This window comes from Zootoca vivipara, chromosome 2, assembly GCF_963506605.1.
Source record: "Zootoca vivipara chromosome 2, rZooViv1.1, whole genome shotgun sequence".
NCBI classification, from domain to species: domain Eukaryota; kingdom Metazoa; phylum Chordata; class Lepidosauria; order Squamata; family Lacertidae; genus Zootoca; species Zootoca vivipara.
In genome coordinates this window covers 19211628-19230656 of record NC_083277.1, presented here as the reverse complement: position 1 = coordinate 19230656, position 19029 = coordinate 19211628, and the positions used below count along the sequence as shown (strand labels likewise).

Genomic DNA, 19029 nt, shown 5'->3' with positions numbered 1-19029 from the left:
ATCAATTAGAACAAGAATCTTGGAGCTTGGGAAAGTGGATAGTTATGCGGTAGTTCAGACAGTTAAAGTATCAAATTATAGCTTTTCTTGTAATCAAGGCGCATATCACACCCAACTTCGTCACCCTTTGCCGACTGGGACATATCGCTGAACGTGGGGAATTTTTTGGGAGTGATTGGGGCAAGAAGTTCCTAGGAACCCTAGCGCTTTACAGAGGATTTTATTGCCAGAATTGGTGGGGAAAGAAGTGAACATTTAAACTGGAGTGATCAGGAATTCCAGGGACTCCAAAATCCAAGTCCTGAGAGGTTCTGGTTGGTTTATGAGTCAAAGCTAATCTTCGTATGTTGAATGGTTGTGCAAGAGGCGATGAGAAGGGAGAATTCACTTTTCTTACAAAGGAGCAAATGTAATGGATTATATGGTTGCTTCTCCACTCTGGTGGTGTAAGTGGAAGAGTTTCTTAAGTTCTTCCCGAACTGGGACGTGACCACCAACCCCTCTTCCGAAAACTGCACACTGGAGAGGATGAACTGAAGAAAGCCCATCAACGTACATCTTCTCATCTTAGGGGGGAATAGAGAATTGGGTGTCTAAATTCAAGTACAGATCCGAGGACATTACAGATACCATATGGTATGCCTTCCTCTTGGTTACGAGCCAAAGTTAATCCACCCATGTTAGATTTTAGTAAATAATAGGATGACGGTAGCTTATTGGATTAAGTTATCCTATGGAAATGGCTGGAAAATTTCCAAGCTATAACACTTCTTACTATCCTGGACCAGAAGATCTCTGGGTGATTTCTTACAATAATTTCTTACTCCCCACTGATTAACGGTGGGGGTGAGGGAGGGGGCAAAGGAGTAGCTTTGCTTTATTTGTGGTATTTGTTTGTTTGTTTGTTTGTATGGAAGGACAATGGACCCAGTTCAGTTCTGTGGTACTTGAAACAAATTATTTAATGCTAACAGTGTGTCTTTTCACACCTGGCTCTGGTTTGTGGATCTGGTTTGTATTGTTCTTAAAGTAGGCCCTGCATGCTTGAAGCCTGATTTTCCCTTGCGCTAAAATGCATGTGGAGTCAGCTAGAGATAACAGGGGCAAGCAGCAGGAGAAGGTAAGGCATCACCTTCAAGTTCTCCTTACGACAGGGGTAAGGAACCTCTGCCCCCATGGACAGCCAAGGGTTCAATTAGCCCCACAAGGCCATTTCCCCACAACCATGTCCACCTGTCCATCAGCTGATGTCACCGGATGACACCACCTGATAGGCAGGGGAGTAGGGTTGAGTCCTGCTGGGTGCCGCTTCACTAGAGCGCAGGATTGGACCCGTTGCTCATCAGCTGGCGTGCAGAGAGTTCAATCCTGCTTGGTGCCGCTTTGAATCGGACTACTCCATCACCACCCCAGGTAGGTCAACATTTGACAGGTGGATGGGACCAACCCCCTATCAGTCATCATGATGGCTGACAGGCAGCTGGCCTCGTCTACCTGTCAACGTTGGGATGCAGAGAGATAAAAGATCTGGCCTACTTACTGTGCCAAAAAAAGCTCCCCCCCCCGCCCCCCAGTTTACAAGCTTCCCAGCAATATCAGGTTTGGTCAGGAACGGAGAATCCAGGAAGGCAATTCGGCCACCCAAATGCCAAGATACCCAGGTGACAAGCAGAAGAGACGAAGGGCGGCTAATAAGGAAGGAGGTGATTCGCAAGACCGTAAGACACCACACACCCACACCCCACATCAAACCCATCTAGGCGAACAACCGCTTTCAGAAAGTGACCAACTAGTTTCCCCCGGGAAGTTTGCAAGTAGGGCATGAGCACAACACACATCCTCCCACTATTCGGAGGAATCGTGCCTCTGATCCCATGTGATCATTGACAACCTTACCCTCCGTACCCCTCTTATAGCCACCCAGTTTGGTGATGGTCACAGCACCTTCTGGCAGCAAATCCCCTCGTTTTATCAATGCGCCGTGCGAAGGAGTCTCCCAGCACTGAGCTTCCTTGTACGACCCGGCCCTTGCGGGAGGAAAAAACGTCTTTGTTCTCTTTATCTGCGCTACGCATTGCTTTATGTGCCTTTCTAGCATGTTCCCTTCGCTCGCCTTTCCCTCCTCAGCTAAAAAAAGTTGACATGATCTCAGCCCCTCGTCTACTTCTTGGAGAGCCCGACTCCTGCGTGAGATGACGCCGCCGGCACCCCAGTCGAAAGACAAAAGGTGACATATGCTGGGCAAGGAAAAGGCGCCGCCAGGCCCTCTCGCAGTGCAGAAGCAGTGCCAGCCAGGAGGGGCCGATTCTGCGCCTCGCTGGGCTACAACCCGTCGAGCAGAGCCAGGTCTTCAAACATAAGGTACTGCTTCAGCAGAGGAGGAAGGTTGAAGTCCCCGATGGCTTGGAGCCTCCTGTGGCCCAGGGCAGTCCGGATGGACAGGCGGCTGAGGTGCTTGAGGGAAAGGGGCTGCTGGCGGCAGGAATCCATCCAGGACATCAACGCCGGCTGCGAGACGAGGCGCTTGGGAGGGGCTCCCGTTTTCTGCAGCCGGGAAAGAGAAAAAACAGCATAGAATCATAGAATCATAGAGTTGGAAGAGACCACAAGGGCCATCCAGTCCAACCCCCTGCCAAGCAGGAAACACCATCAAAGCATTCTTGACATATGCCTGTCAAGACTCTGCTTAAAGACCTCCAAAGAAGGAGACTCCACCACACTCCTTGGCAGCAAATTCCACTGCCGAACAGCTCTTACTGTCAGGAAGTTCTTCCTAATGTTTAGGTGGAATCTTCTTTCTTGAAGAAGCATTTCGGGTTGCGCTCCCAAAGTCCTACTTGGAGAAGGCGCACTGAAATTAGTGTACGTGAGTTAGCCCTGTTCCTTAACGCCAAAGGGTCTACTCTGAGTTGGGCTGGCACTCGAGGCAATTCTTCGGTTTGGGTGGCGAGAGATCAGATGGAAGAATGGCAGAGTAGCAGTGAAGCTAATCTGGGACACAGAGGAACTTTGCCACCTTGGAATTAGATATAATTATTATTATTATTATTATTATTATTATTATTATTATTATTATTATTATTTTATATGCCTGTTGTCTTTGTCCATGGAGTTTTCTTGGCAGGGATACTGGAGTGGCTTGCCAGTTCCTTCTCCAGGTGGATCACGTTTAGTCAAAACTCTCCACTATGACCTGTCCATCTTGGGTGGCCCTGCATGGCCTAGCTCATAGCTTCTCTGAGTTATTCAAGCCCCTTCGCCACGACAAGGCATTGATCCATGAAGGGGTATTTTGAATTATGGTGCTGGAGGAGACTCTTGAGAGTCCCATGGACTGCAAGAAGATCAAACCTATCCATTCTGAAGGAAATCAGCCCCGAGTGCTCCCTGGAAGGACAGATCGTGAAGCTGAGGCTCCAATACTTTGGCCACCTCATGAGAAGAGAAGACTCCCTGGAAAAGACCCTGATGTTGGGAAAGATTGAGGGCACTAGGAGAAGGGGACGACAGAGGATGAGATGGTTGGACAGTGTTCTTGAAGCTACGAACATGAGTCTGACCAAACTGCGGGAGGCAGTGCAAGACAGGAGTGCCTGACGTGCTCTGGTCCATGGGGTCAAGAAGAGTTGGACACGACTAAACGACTAAACAACAACAACATTATTATTATTTGCTATCATCTATTACAATTAAAATATTTATTGTTGCTGGGAAAAGTACTGAAGAGGACTTCATTGTGACTCTGTAATCTCTAGGTAGGGTTGGGAGAGAACCCTGAGAACAGCTCTATAGAGCTGCTGCCAGCCAGAGTGGGCAATATTGAGTTAGATGAGCCAGCCTGCAGCCCACATGTTTGTGCCATGCACTGTTATCGAAATGCATGAATCTGTTTGTGTATCAAATTTGCTGAATAATTAAATATATTTAATCTATTGTGGATTTAATTCTATACATTTATATTAATTGTATATATCAAATAATACTACTGGATGGCTGACTGCTGTGGATTCTTTCGCCGAGATTCCTGCATTGCAGGGGGTTGGGCTAGATGACCCTTGGGGGTCCCTTCCAACTGTATAAAAATGGAAAATGAGTGAGGTCCCAACCAAAGAAGTATAGCAACTTAAACTGATGGAATACGTGCAGCTTGCAGAGGTTAACATATAGAATATGAGAACAAGATGAATGCACATTTAAAGAAGACTGGGAAATGTTTACTGAATATATGAGTGAAAAAACCACTTCCGCATTTCTCGGAGGTGGTGTTGTGGGCGTGGCCCGTCTCGACCCTCGCGAGGGGGCTGCAGTTCAGCCCTCTCGCGATCGGAGGTTCCCGCCTCTGTCATACCCGGCCGACCAGTAGCGTCGGGAGGCGGGGCCTCCACTACCTTTAAATCAGGACGGAGGCGGGAACACAGCCTCTCTCCCCTTGAGAACCCAGACCTTTGGATCAGCTTACCTTCTTCGGATCGGAGCTTACCGGATCGGAGCATACCTCTGTGCCTTGAGGATCGCTGCAGAAACCGCTGCAGTCTTGCCTCTTTTGGAGCTGAAATCACTACAAAAACGGCGTTTTTAAACGCCACGTTTCTTCCTTAGCGTCAGGCTCAGCAGCCCTCAGCAGGATCGAGACCGCGCGGCACTGTCCCGACCAGCCTCACCTCGCTCAGCGCTTCGGCTTTACCCTCGGCTTCTCCGGCGCCGCTCCTTCTTGTACAACATTCGCTGCGAGCAGGAGGGCCACGGTCGGGGCTTCCATAGCGACGCCGCCAGGAGCCGCTTGCCGGCGGGGCTTACCCACCCGGGACCGTCTTTAACCCTCGGCACCGTTGCGCAGGCACCCCTTCCTTTGCTTCTCTCCACGACACGCCGGCAGGGCTCGCCGGGGACTCCGTGGCAAAAAGCGCAACTCCAACGCGGCTTACGTTCTGTGTGCGGTAACGTACTGATTTCCATTTCGTTCTTGTTGCTAGCGGGGCGGCGCGGTCTCCTCCGTGGGGGCTTGGACCTGTTGCAGAGCCTGTAGTATTTTGTTGTCGGCTTGGGGTTGCCATAGCGACCATTTCTAGTGTGTCCGTTTGTGCTTCCTGTGGCCATTTTGAGTGTGGCTTCCAGCACCCGGGCGGCCATTTTAGTGGGGACACGTGCGTTAGCGGCGGCCATTTTGAGAGTGGCTGCAAGCGCCCTCCACCCTCGGCCATTTTGAGTGTGTCTTCCTGCTCCCCCGGGCGGCCATTTTAGTTGGGAAACGTTCTCTATCGGCGGCCATCGTCCATCATTTGAGGAGATCATTCTCCTGCGTCTTGGCAGTGGCACGTTTGAAAGACACGCAATTCCCCCCTCCCCTCAGGCCTTATTAAAGCCTGGGTCCGCTGCGCAGCGCTGCTAGCCTAAGGCGCCCTCACAACAGCTGGGGCTCTTGCCGTGCCTTTGCTTGGTTTTATGGTTTATTAAGCCTTTTTCTTTTATAGCCTTTTCATTGCCTTATTGTCGCTGCCCCAGTTGGTCTGTTCTTTTAACATCCCCTTCAAAGGGGGAACCAATTGGCATCCTTTAATCTGTTTCCCGGTGGGCGCTTATTGTGCGATTGGTGGGCGCTTTAAGTGACGCCCCAGCGCGTTTATTCTGTGATCCTTATCTGATTTGGCTGCTAAGTCTGAGCAAGTCGCTTATCTCTTGTCCTAATTCATTTATTAGAAAAATTTTTCTCACCTGGGGCTGCATCAATAGCATCTAGTTCTAGGGAAGTAATAGTACCACTGTATTCTGCCCTGGTCAGACCTCACCTGGAGTACTGTGTCCAGTTCTGGGCACCGCAGTTCAAGAAGAATACTGCTTAGTCGTATTGTAATTAGCCAGATTAGTTAATCCGGAATTTCTCTAGCATATAGTCGCCTTACACAGATTCTCTAGTCCGTTAATTACTTGATTTATGGTATAAGTTCATTGGGTCGGTTCCAAAGGGAGATTAGGACTGACGAGGCGTATCTTCATCACTGAGCATTTTGTTATCTTCATATCTGACCAGGAGTCATACTTAATATTACCCTTGGCTCCAGGTCCCCAGGTTGCGTAATTTCTCGCAGGACGCATTATAGATTCCCGTTTTGCGTTACTCCTTTAATTGCTGGCAAATAATCTTGCAGGAAGATGCCTTCGGGACGTAGCACGCGTAGCAAATCCTCCAAGGGTGCTGCCCCAGTAGGGGGTGCCAACGCCGCTTCCTCAGCCCCGGCTTCCACATTTAATCCCGAAGCCTTGGCCCAGGTAGCTTCCAATTTGCAGAATATTTGCAATCAGTTGGGACCCCTGTGTTCCACGCTGGCCCCTTTGTGTGTATCCCTTGCCTCCGCGAACAGGGGGGCTCAGATTAATATTGGGAATACCCAAACCTGCGTCCCTGAGTCACCCCCTGGAAATAGCCAGCTATCCAGCTCTCTCTCTTTCTTTAGCTCACAGTCCAGCGGTGGTGGGGGTTTTGGCGCAGCTGTTGCCCTGTCTCCTAACTCGCAGCAGGACATGGGCGCCCAACCGGGCACGTCAGCTGCGTCCCTCCAGATCCTCCGGCAGACTCAAGCCATGACGCAAGCTTCTCAAGTCGCGTCTCAGAACCCCAGTAATTCCCTCCAGTCTGCCCCGCTCTCTACTATCTCCCTCCAGTTAGGCTCTCCAAACGACCCGGTGGGACATAGCATGCAACAGGTTTTGGCGCCCCAGCAGGGCACCTCGGCCGCTTTCCCGCAGCACTCTCAACAGGCCCAGACCATGGCTCAGGGCTCCCTGACCGCCTCGTCAGCCACCTCTCAGGTCACAGTTGACCCCACCCATACCCAGGTTTGCACACCAGCTTCGCCTCTCATGTCTGCTCAGTCCGTTTCAGACCTTTTTAGGGCTCAGTCCGTGCAAGCCCAAGCTGGGCCCTCTCTGCTGGCTGCGGTTCCAGCATCATCGCGGGAGAATGCTGACACGCGGACAATAACCGAGCCAGCGGGTGCCGAGCCTAGTCAGGCGGGAGGTAAAGCAAAGAAGAAGACGGAGAAGCGGAAGCGCACCAAGAGGGACGACTCAGATGAGGACTCAGGTACGTCGTCCGATTCCGATGCAGATATTCCCATGGAGGACTATTGGGGGGTGGCGGAAGAACAGATGGGGCTTCCTTATTGGGTGCACAGGAGGCGTTCTAGTTCCCATCGCAAGGGTTTTGACGGTACCCTGGAATGCCGGGGTGGGGCATTGGTGCCAGAGGCTAAATCCTCCACCAATTCGGACACTGACATAATTTTGGGATCCCATCTGTCTAACCGGAGGCGTGAAAAAATTTTGAATGGCGATTACATCGATATTTTCACGCTGCTGCCACCAACTCATATGCTTGGAAAGGGGGAGAAGAGGAAGCAATTTGGTAAGCGTAGGTATCGAACCCCGCGTGCAGACCGCACGTTCGAGAACTGGCAGACCGGTATCCACATTTGGGTGGCAGTAATTGCTGCAGCATACCCCAAGCGGGCAATGCATTTATTAGCTTATGTAGCTGATGTTAGGCTGGCCTACTCGATGGCGGGGGAGGCGGCGGCTCTTAACTACGATGAGGATTTCCGTAGAAACGCCTCTCAGAACTCAAGAACACGCTGGGACCAGAGGAATCAGCACTACTGGAGTAACCACGTGGTGCCATTTGTCGAAAAGAAGCAGGCGGAGCCGCAAAAGTCAGCCAGGTTTGAGCCCAGGAAGGACCCGCGTCGCAGGGTCTGCTGGGAATACAACAAGGGCCTCTGTCAGAGGCCCAATTGTAAGTACGTGCATGAGTGCGACAAGTGTCTCGGTCAGCACCCCGGAGTGTCCTGCTACAAAGGGAGGCAGCCCTTTCGTGGAGGAAAAGGGGGGGGCTCCAGCCATGGTCCCAGAAACCCCCAAAGTGCCGCCCAGGGATCAGCCTCCGGCCAGAATAGGTACTAATAAGTCCCTATCCCTGGCATTCACCCCCATAAAGCTTTCTCCACTGCGCCGACTTTTGAATATCTATCCCAATCTCACCGCCTCCTCTTACATCTGGGATGGCTTCTCGAAGGGTTTTAGAATCCCGGTGCTCACCCCTCCGTTAGCAGGTGACCCACCAAACCAAAAATCCGTGCGCGATAGGCCGGATATAGCAATCAAGAAAATAAATAAAGAAATCACTGCAGGTCGGGTGGCGGGCCCGTTTGGGACACCTCCCATACCGGACCTGCACATTTCCCCCCTAGGCATGGTACCAAAGAAGACCCCTGGCGAATTCAGACTTATACACAATCTATCTTTTCCAGATGGCAAATCAGTTAATGACGGCATCCCACAGGACCTTTGCTCAGTGAAATACGCATCATTTGACCAGGCTGTTAAACTGGTCAGACAATTTGGAAGGGGGGCATTGATGGCCAAATGCGATATAGAATCGGCATTTCGGCTTCTGCCAGTTCATCCACACGACTTCAAGTGGTTGGGTTTTAAGTTTGAGGGTGCGTACTTCATTGACAAAGCCATGCCTATGGGTTGCTCTGTCGCGTGTTCAGCCTTTGAGGCCTTCAGCACATTCTTGGACTGGGCTCTCCGTTTTAAAACAGGCTTAGCAGGTGTTACACATTATCTCGATGATTTCCTTTTTGTGGGCGGGGCAAATACTGGCGAGTGCGCGAGGCTGCTGGAGGCCTTTGCTTCCCTCACTCGAGACCTCGGGGTCCCGCTTGCAGCTGAGAAAACGGAAGGGCCTGTAGTCAGCTTAACTTACCTGGGCATCGAACTAGACACCGTGGCCCAAACGTCACGCTTACCTCAGGACAAACTGATTGCGCTTAGGGAACTAATCCTGCAGCTGACCCCCCTTAAGAAAGTCACTCTTAAACAGATTCAATCCCTGCTTGGGCATCTCAATTTCGCTTGCAGGGTCGTCTCGCCGGGGCGCCCCTTCTGTCGACGCCTAGCTAGGCTGACAACAGGTCTCAAGCGCCCATACCATAGGGTCCGTTTACCCAAGGGAGTAAAAGCCGACCTCGAGGCTTGGCTAACATTTTTGGATCACTACAATGGTGTGTCACTTTGGCAGGACAATCTGACCTTACATTCAGACTTCCAAGTACAATCTGATGCTGCCGGGTCCTTGGGTTTCGGAGTCTACTTCAAGGGCAGATGGTGCGCTCAGCCTTGGCCCGCCAGCTGGCATGACTCAGAAGTCACACGGGATCTAACCTTTTTGGAGTTCTTCCCAATCGTGGTCGCGGTCCACCTGTGGGCCGACGAATTCAGGAACCGCCGGGTCTGCTTCCGGACCGATAACCAGGCGGTGGTCAGCGTGATGTCCAGACAATCTTCCCGTTCTGCGAGGGTCTCTGCCCTTCTGCGGGCTTTCGTGCTGCGCTGCCTAGAACTGAATTTACACTTCACGGCCAAATTCGTTCCGGGGGTCAATAATGATATTGCCGATGCGTTGTCTCGTTTCCAGATGGACCGCTTCCGCTTGCTGGCACCGGGGGCGCAGCAGTGTCCAGAGCCGTTCCCGGAATCCCTATGGAGCCTTGGGAGCGAGAAATCTTGAAGGGAGTATTCGCTTCGGTTGCCCCCTCAACTCTGAACTCTTACAAACGCGTTTGGGCAGAATTTTCTAAATTCAGAAATAAAGGTCCCTCCCCTTCACCTTTGGGACCTCCCACGGAGAGGGAGGTCATGCAGTACGTGGTTCACCTAAGGGGATTGGGTCGTGCCGCCAAAACTCTTAATATTCACACGGCAGCGATCTCCTTCTTTTGCAAATCCCTGTACTCCAAGGATCCTTGTAACAACTTCCACTTACGTAGGGCCATGGAGGGATGGCGGAGGCTACAGCCACCAGCTGGTGACACCAGAAGACCCGTTACTTTTGACCTGCTGTGTGAGATTCACTGTCAGTTGCCGACCCTTTGCTGGTCCCCTTATGAGGCGAGCTTGTTCTCTGCGGCCTTCTCACTAGCATACTTTGGGGCCCTCAGAGTGGGGGAGCTAGTATGTGAGGTCAACCCCGACGGGTCCTCCCGTGGGATCAGGATGCAGGATGTATCTTTGTCAAACTCGTTAGCAGTAATCCACATCCGCCGCTCTAAGACAGATCAGCGGGGATTGGGGGCCACCATTCGCCTCCCAGCGATGGGGGGCCAAGGTCCGTGTCCCGTGAGGGACCTCAGGCACTTCCTATATTTGAGACCGGCCGGCACAGACCCGCTGTTGATTCACCAAGACAGTTCTAAGCTCACGCGCACCCAGTTTACACGGGTTTTACGTAAGGCCCTCTCGTTGTGTGGCGTTGACCCGAGCCAGTTCTCCGCTCATTCCTTTCGTATCGGGGCAGCTACCTCCGCGATGCACTTGGGCCTTTCAGCAGAAAGGATTCAAGACCTGGGGCGGTGGAAGTCCAACGCTTATAGAGGTTACCTGCGCCCCACTTCATAACTCCAGGCTCTAAACGAATCCCCTGTTTGCCTGTACCTGATCCCCCATCTGTCGTTACTTCCTTTTCAGGTGGGAGCCGCATCAATGTGTGGATTGCGGGTCACAGTATTGTGCATTGGGCCAAAGAAAGGGCAATCGAAACCGGTCGTGGGAGTGATCTTGGCCTCCCGGAAAATGTCAAAGTATCGTGGATTGCCAGGCGTGGAATGCGCTGGAAAGAACTTTTGCCTGCCGTCTTGGCAAGGGCTGCTTCAGTTGGGCCCCCCCATGCGCTGGTCATACAGCTGGGGGAGAATGATTTGGCGTTTCGAAACGCGGTGGAATTGAAATGGAATATCGTTGAGGACTTTAACAAGTTACTGGCTTCTTTCCCGGGGATGACGTTGATATGGTCCGCCTTATTGCAGAGGCGGGTTTGGCGTGAGGGGCTCTGCCCGAAGGCTTTGAACAGGACCAGGAGGCTACTGAATTCATTTGTATTGCGCAGGGTCCTCGATTTGAATGGGCAGATTATTCCCCACCCAGAGATAGTACGTACTGAAGCAGCCCTTTATCGCAAGGACGGAGTACACCTTTCACCAAAGGGGAATGACATTTGGTTAGGTGATGTAACTAGGGGGTTAGAGCATTGGTTGAGGGTGTGAGCGTATTGGCGGCGAGCCTTTGGGGCTCGAGTGGCGGTTAGGCATTGGAAAATTTACATAGATAAAGAATGGGGGGGCAGATTGCGTCATCCTCTGCCCGGAATTGGAGATTTAACCCCGTTAAAGGGGTTCCGGGGGCGGTCGCTTTGTCCTGGGCCTACGGAGGTCAGGGCCTTAGAGCACCCCCCAACGGTGGCCACAGGAGGTGTCTCAGTAGATACATATCACTGGGGCTCCTACCTGGTGGTTAATTTCTCCCGGACTGTAACACACGGGTTACAGTCGGATATAGTCGGTTAGGTTCCAATGCCTAAGCCAATACCGCTCAACATCCTTAACCAATAAAGTTGTGGCCTTTTCACCCACTTAAACGTATTTCACTGTGTCGTGTCCTTTATTTCTGGGGAGGGAGGGTCATTGCCACACAAAACCACTTCCGCATTTCTCGGAGGTGGTGTTGTGGGCGTGGCCCGTCTCGACCCTCGCGAGGGGGCTGCAGTTCAGCCCTCTCGCGATCGGAGGTTCCCGCCTCTGTCATACCCGGCCGACCAGTAGCGTCGGGAGGCGGGGCCTCCACTACCTTTAAATCAGGACGGAGGCGGGAACACAGCCTCTCTCCCCTTGAGAACCCAGACCTTTGGATCACCCACCCACCCGCCCTCTTGATAGGCAGTTAGGCAGGTAGGCCGACGCTGCTATGGAATTAGTCGGTCGCCTCGGTTGGCCGTGGGGCCGGGTAGGATTTTTTCCACTTGGGTTAGCCAATCTGGTTTTTTCGCCTACCTCATAGCATTCCGTCACAACTTGGTTTGGCGGTTAGGCATTGGAAAATTTACATAGATAAAGAATGGGGGGGCAGATTGCGTCATCCTCTGCCCGGAATTGGAGATTTAACCCCGTTAAAGGGGTTCCGGGGGCGGTCGCTTTGTCCTGGGCCTACGGAGGTCAGGGCCTTAGAGCACCCCCCAACGGTGGCCACAGGAGGTGTCTCAGTAGATACATATCACTGGGGCTCCTACCTGGTGGTTAATTTCTCCCGGACTGTAACACACGGGTTACAGTCGGATATAGTCGGTTAGGTTCCAATGCCTAAGCCAATACCGCTCAACATCCTTAACCAATAAAGTTGTGGCCTTTTCACCCACTTAAACGTATTTCACTGTGTCGTGTCCTTTATTTCTGGGGAGGGAGGGTCATTGCCACACAATTGTGTACATTTAAAAATGCTGGTAGCATAAAGATGAATTCAACAGTGTAAATAAGTTTTGATGGATGTAACAATGGATTACTGAATGGTTTACGGTAGTTCATGTAAAACGTGCAGGGATGTATGGTATGCAAAATGAACCGCGGAAGAAGAAGGGAGGTCATTGATTTAAGGTTGTTGAAATGAACATTTTGAAATGCATATATATATATGATTCTATGATTTTACAATATGTTGCGACCGCTTTAATTTATGATGCAGAAACTGAACTTGGCGTGTGGTCTGCGTCGTAGGACTCTTGCAGCCCACTTGGTATGAAAAGTTGGGCGGCCCTAGCGGGCAACTCCCTATGTATGGGAAGACCAATTTTGGGGACTCCCTATGCTGGTCTTTGTGGGATGTGATACGTAAGTAGCAGTCAAGTACAACATCCCTTGTTTTCCTAGAGTGGACATGCGGGGGAATGTTTGGTCCAGCCAGTCAAAAACTTCCTGTTTCCAATTATTAATCACTGATTAGATGTTAAGATGAAATTTTTTTGTGTTTATTATGTTTATGTGTTGTTGTGTTGTGTTTGAAGTTGTATGGTTTGTTTTTGTTTAAATGTGTTTAATTGGAAAATTTAATAAATTGTCTTTAAAAAAAAAACTTCCTGTTTCCTCCTGGGACATACTTCCTTTGCATGTGACTCGAGGTGGGTGTGACCTTACCTGTCCAGGTAACAAAAAGGACAAGGCACTCAGCACTCTCTCTTTTTGACTTCAGTCTTTGGAGCAGCTTTTAGCTAGAGATGCTCTGTTGGCTTCCAGCCAACAGAGGACCCTGGGATTTATCCCCATATGGGATAGCTCCACATGTATATACTTTGTAACTAAGTCTGCCTTCAGGGATCCAACTGTGAACAGAATGTGAGTAAACTACTTTTACATACTTTACACAAGATTGCGGCGTGTTCGTTCTTTTAAGAGGGATATAAGGGAACTTACCAGGAACCCAATAGTGAGAGGCTTACACAAGCCTGCAACCAACTACCCGCTGTGCGTTTAAAAGGGGAATGTGAAACTCTACTAAGTAAAGGAACTTGCTAGCGCAAGTTAGGAAGGATATTAATAAACAATATATCCTCTCCTGCCTCCCTGGAAATTCCCAGAGTCTTTTGTAATGGGCTACCTTGTTTCTGTAGCAGATGCAGGCCCCAGCCTGCACCAGCAACCGGATGCACTCTGTCTGTCCACTGCATGCAGCCAGGTACATGGGGGTCACCCCCCAGTTGTCCTTCAGATTCACATCTGCGCCGTGCTGAGGAGAAACAACAACTCATTAACACCACAGGCCGCACCCCCACCCCAAGTCCTGGCTTGCTGAAGCCATATGGTGTGAGCAAAGTCCAGAAGTCCATTCTGGGCATCGTTAGGGCCAAATTGGATGCAACAGATACCTGATCCCCTCTCCACCCACCACAGGCCAAACAGAACAGCTTCTGTGTAAATAATGTCCTGCAGTGATTGAATTTGCCCTCCCTTCCTCCTGCCACCCTCAGGAATGGCAGCTAGGAATGCAGGAAGCTGCCTTGAAATGCCTCACGGAGCAAAAAAAATACAAGGGAGCAAAAAAAGGCAGAAGGAGAAGATCCCTATACAGTACAAGAGAGGAATGGATAACAAAACTGATGGACTATGCCGAAATGGCTAAAATGACTGGGGAAATCAGAAACCAGGGTGATAAAAATGTCAACAAAGACTGGGGGGAATTTGTAGCTTATATCTGAGAGAACACTGTAAACAGTTAAAAATATTAGCAGGACGGCAGTAACACTTGCAATGTGAAAAAGAACCTCAGTTAATATTGAGTATATTGGATAGACAGATGACGATATGAAAAGCAGCAGAAAGCGACTATCTGCGGACTCCACGGAGGGGAGGAAGGAAGTTAGAGAATTCTTTATTTTATGATGGTATTTTATGTTTGAACATAAAATTAAATTTTTTTTTTCAAAATAATGAAATTCTTTCTCTTGTGCAGAGAAACTTCTGAATAATTAAATGAAGTCAAACCACAAACAATACACAAATAATTAACTATTATTATTATTATTATCAACAGGCCACCATGCCCCTCTGGATCCAAGCAGCGGGGATGCGGATTAGGAGCAGAGAAATCTGCCTTACACCATTGGCCCACCTACCTCAGCGTCACCAGCACTGGCTGGCAGCAGCACCAGATAAGGAGGTTCTCCCGCCCCACCTTAAGAGATGCCAGGATTGAACCTGGAACCTTCTGCATGCAAGGGAGATGTTTAACCCCTGGACGATGGCCCTTTCCTTAAGGCTTCCATGGATGGAAGCGAACATCACTTGCTGCAGGACTGGATGATAAGGATGATAAGGCCTTTGACGATGTTACCTGGATCAGCAGCAGGGTGCAGTCGGGGAAGAGGCCGACGGCTGCGTGGAGAGGGGTCCCCCCGTGTTTGCAGCAGGTGTTGACGTTGGCGCCATGCTGCAAGAGCAGCTCCACCGAATGCCTCTGCCCCTTGTAGGCAGCCCAGTAGAGGGCCGTCTTGCCGTAATAATCTTTCCTGTCCACCAGCTCCCTGCCTGAAACCAAAGGGCAATGAGCACCTTCCCAAAAACAGTGCAGCACGGAAACAAACCGAGAACTTAAGAAAAGCCAGCCGGATCGGGCCAGTGGCCCATCTAGTCCAGCATCTTGTTCTGACAGATGCCCCCAAATATAATAATAATAATTTATTATTTGTACCCCCCCCCAAATCTGGCTGGGTTTCCCCAGCCACTCTGGGCTGCTTCCAACAAAGATTAAAAATACATTAAAATGTCACACATTAAAATCTTCCCTAAACAGGGCTGCCTTCAGATGTCTTCTAAATGCCAGACAGTTGTTTATTTCCTTGACATCTGATGGGAGGGCATTCCACAGGACGGGCGCCACTACCGAGAAGGCCCTCTGCCTGGTTCCCTGTAACCTCACTTCTCGCCATGAGGGAACCGCCAGGAGGCCCTCGGCGCTGGACCTCAATGTCCGGGCAGAACAATGGGAGTGGAGACGCTCCTTCAGGTACACTGGGCTGAGGCCCAAGCAGGACCCAAACACAAGAGCCTTCTCCCCACCTGTGGTTTCCAGCAACTGGTACCCGGAAGCATCGCTGCGGAGGTAGAGTCTAGCCATTGCAGCCAGTTGTCCTCGATAGCCCTCTCCTCCGTGATTTTCGTCTAGTTCTCTTTTAAAGCCCCCCAAGTCGGTGGCCATCGCAGCCTCCTGGGGCAGTGAGTTCCACAGTTTAACTGTGGAAGGGCATTCTTTTATTCATCCCAAATCTTCCAACATTCACCTTCACGAGTTCCCAGTGTTAGGAGAGAGGAAGGACAACTTTTCTCTGGCTTTCTCCGTGCCATACATAATGGCCTGGATTAGGAGTGGAATACAACCACCCCCTTGCTCCCGGTCCCTCTTTTTTTTGGTGTGGTACAGCATTTGGATTGCCTGTGCACCGTATTTTTATTTTATTTTATGGGGTTTTAATAATAAACCACCCAGGCGCCTCTCCTTCCCAAAGTCGGGTTTGTTCCATTTTTAGCCCCGCATGCAACCTGGAAATATGATATTGGACACACACTTGAGGTCAGCAGGAGTTCCTTCAGCTTCTCCACGTTGCCACGGCTGGCCTCGTAGTGCAGCTCTGTCCACCTGTAGTTGTAGCTGGGCGCCGCCTGGTAGCGCTTGGCAGTGGGGCGTGAGGACTCTGGCGGGGCCCCATTGCCATAGGGTGCTCGGGAGAGGGAGCTGATGTAGAAGCCCATCTCTGTCCGTCCTCCCTCTGTCCACATGCAAAGGTTTCCCCTGTATGGTAAGGTAAAGGACCCCTGGTCAAAGGCGACTATGGGGTTGCGGCGCTCGTCTTGCTTTCAGGCCGAGGGAGCCAGCGTTTGTCCACAGACAGCTTTCCGGGTCATGTGGGGACAGCATGACTAAACTGTTCTGGCGTAACGGGACACCGTGACGAGTGCCAGAGCACACAAAAACGCTGTTTATCTTCCCGTCACAGCAGTACCTATTTATCTTCTTGCACTGGTGTGCTTTCGAACTGCTAGGTGGGCAGAAACTGGGACAGAGCAATGGGAGCTCACCCCGTTGCGGGGATTTGAACCGCCAACCTTCCGATTGGCAGTGGTTTAAACCCCAACGCCACCCGCGTCCCCTGTATGGACTGGGGTGTGTGTGTGCATTGAGCTTCAGGCTGGTGATAAGGTTAAGCACCCTTACGTGTCACATGAGACCCACTGGCCAGATTCTCTCTACCACAGTGGTTTCCCAGGACTACTTTGAAACTGCTGAGGGTCTTGTCGGACCACTTTATGGTTTTTCTGCCCATTGTAGCAATTGGCAAAAGTGCTCCTAGCCATGTACAGGGTTCCTCCCTGCTATGTTCCCCCCCTCTCTCTTTCCCCACTTCAGCCATACCACAGCTTCTCAGGGACACAGGAGGGCAGACACGGTCATCCATAGGAGCCAACTCCAAGGGGCCAAGGTCCCTTCACAGAATCGTAGAGTTTGAAGGGACCCCAAGAGTCATCTAGTCCAACCCCCTGCAACGCAGGAATCTCAGCTAAAGCGTCCCTGACATAGCCATCCTTCTTCCCACCCCAATAAAATTTGCCTCCCCCAAGTTGATTTGCCGTTCAAATCGTGTGGGTGTGCCCCATTATGTGACCAATTATGCAGGGTGGGGCTTACCTCCCCCCCTCCCCCATATTTTATTCAAGTTGGCACCCCTGTGGTCATCCGTCAATCCCACTACCACTAGGAACACGGCCTGCCCCATACCCAAGAGTGCCAGCTTGGCCCCACCACTGTGGGTGCCATGCAGTGTGCATGGCCCTGGCACCAAAATTTGTGGGTGCCCGGCCCCTTCATGGGGAATGTTGTGGGTGCTTGGTAGGGCCAGAGTGAGGTTTGATGAGGCCCTAACTAAGCTACTGAAGGTAATGGGGCCCTTTATCTGTCCAGCTGTCCTTTGTCAACAACAAATTGTCACTGTTTTTTTATGTTGAATATAAGCTATATGCTAATTTATGGACCTAATAGGTATCTAAAGCCATTTGCACATAACAAAATATGTATTTTATCAAAGTAAATTTTGAACTGAAATACAATTAAGAATAAATATATTAATAGTGAAAATTTTTGGTGGCCCCAAGAGAGGGGGGCCCTAAGCTATAGCTTGTTTAGTAAATCTGACACTGGTGCTTGGGAACCCAGGGGGAGTTGGCACCTATACCTTAACTCAGCTCAAGCCTCTTGCACCAGAAGCACAAGGCTCCAAAGAGTCAGAGAAACGAGCTCAGGGGTGCTGGAGCTTAAGACCCGCGCTCAGCCTTGGGTGTCGAGCGCGCTTCTGAGCATGTGCGGAGTGCAGCGGCCCTAACCGACCCATTACTACCGTACTACCAGACCACGCACCCATCGTAGCTCAGGGGAAGGACCTCCCAAACTTGCCGCAGGGAGGACAGGGGGAAACTGATCAGGGCCGGCAAGAGACGTCTCTGTCCCAGTTGCAGAACGAGAGGCTCCCGCTGAACCGACGCCTGGCTCGCTGGACCGAAACATTCCCTCCCCGTATCCGGCGCGGCGCGCGGATCCGGATTAAAAAATCCGCTTGGACACCGCCCCCCCCCGCCATGCATTGCTCCCTTGAACGCCAAGATGGGTCGTGGTCGGGGGTGGCCGGCATCTCCCCGCTGCGGCGGCTCCCCAAATACCCCCCCCTCCCCGTTTCGGCGCGCTTACCCGGCCGCGCTACGCCCGGCGCCGGCTCGGAGAGACGCGGCCGGCCATCTCGGAGCGAGCGGCGGGAGCTGTTCTGCCTCGCGAGGCTCCGGGGAGGCCGCTTCCCAGGGCTTTCCTCAAGGCCCCGGGGGAAAGGCGGCCGAGCCTCCGAGCTCCCTCCCCGTCTCGCCCCGAGGGAGGAGGAGGAGGCGCCGCCTGCAATGGCTGCCGCGCGGAGAGAAGGAGGGAGCCGCCCGCCCGGGCGCCGCTTCCTCTGCAGTGCGAAGCCGCAGCGAGAGGCGAGCGGAGCCTCGAGGCGGAGAAGCCTGTAATAAACCACGCAGGGAACCCCGGGGTGTGTCGCCGGCGCGTGGGAAGAGGACTCTTCAATCCACACACCCCTTCATTTTAAATTCGTTTTTAATGCCGTGTAACAACACCGTGGTAATCATGGGCATAGTCAAATCCTCAAAAATCATGGGAAAGCATTAAAAATACTTACCGCTTGGTAGATAAGGTCAAAGAAGAATGGGAATGCTTCCAAAATTACCTAAATAAATGCGGTTCCAATAAAAACACTTGGCTGTGTTTGGATTAATTTCACAGAAAAAAAGGGGGGTAAATTATTCCTATTGTTTGGATAAACAATAAAACACAGATTATTTAATTGTAATGGTCGAGTCCAAACCGCGGAGAGAGGAAGTCAACTTCTGTAACTCACGAGGGAGTCAAACCAGGGACTCAAAAAAAACAAAACAAAAAAAACCAGCTGGAAGGACTTTGTGTACAGAATATTCCAAGTATTGGTTTGAATAATGTTCCTGAATAATGTTTTGTCTTAGAAAAATATTTCTTTCCTAGTTTTTGTCGTTTTGTTTTGGTTCCCCCCTTTCTTATGTTATTCTGTTTACCTTATATCTTTAAATACTTCTACCATGT

General features: G+C 51.0%; 1 protein-coding gene across 2 annotated transcripts; it reads right to left on the bottom strand.

The window, feature by feature from the left end:
* Positions 1 to 439: 439 nt before the first annotated feature.
* LOC118080899 (ankyrin repeat domain-containing protein 1) lies at positions 440 to 18851 on the bottom strand. Of its 2 annotated transcripts, none has more exons than XM_035106915.2 (5): positions 18593 to 18851; positions 15941 to 16164; positions 14710 to 14903; positions 13477 to 13605; positions 440 to 2544 (listed from the first exon to the last, which is right to left on the bottom strand). In XM_035106915.2, the coding sequence occupies exons 2-5, from the start codon at positions 16149 to 16151 to the stop codon at positions 2323 to 2325; spliced, it is 756 nt and encodes a 251-aa protein (XP_034962806.2). In that variant the 5' UTR covers positions 16152 to 16164; positions 18593 to 18851; the 3' UTR covers positions 440 to 2322. The 2 variants fall into 2 exon arrangements, with proteins under 2 accessions (XP_034962806.2, XP_034962805.2); XM_035106914.2 differs by lacking the exon at positions 18593 to 18851 and adding an exon at positions 18112 to 18558.
* Between the last annotated feature and the right edge of the window lie 178 nt (positions 18852 to 19029).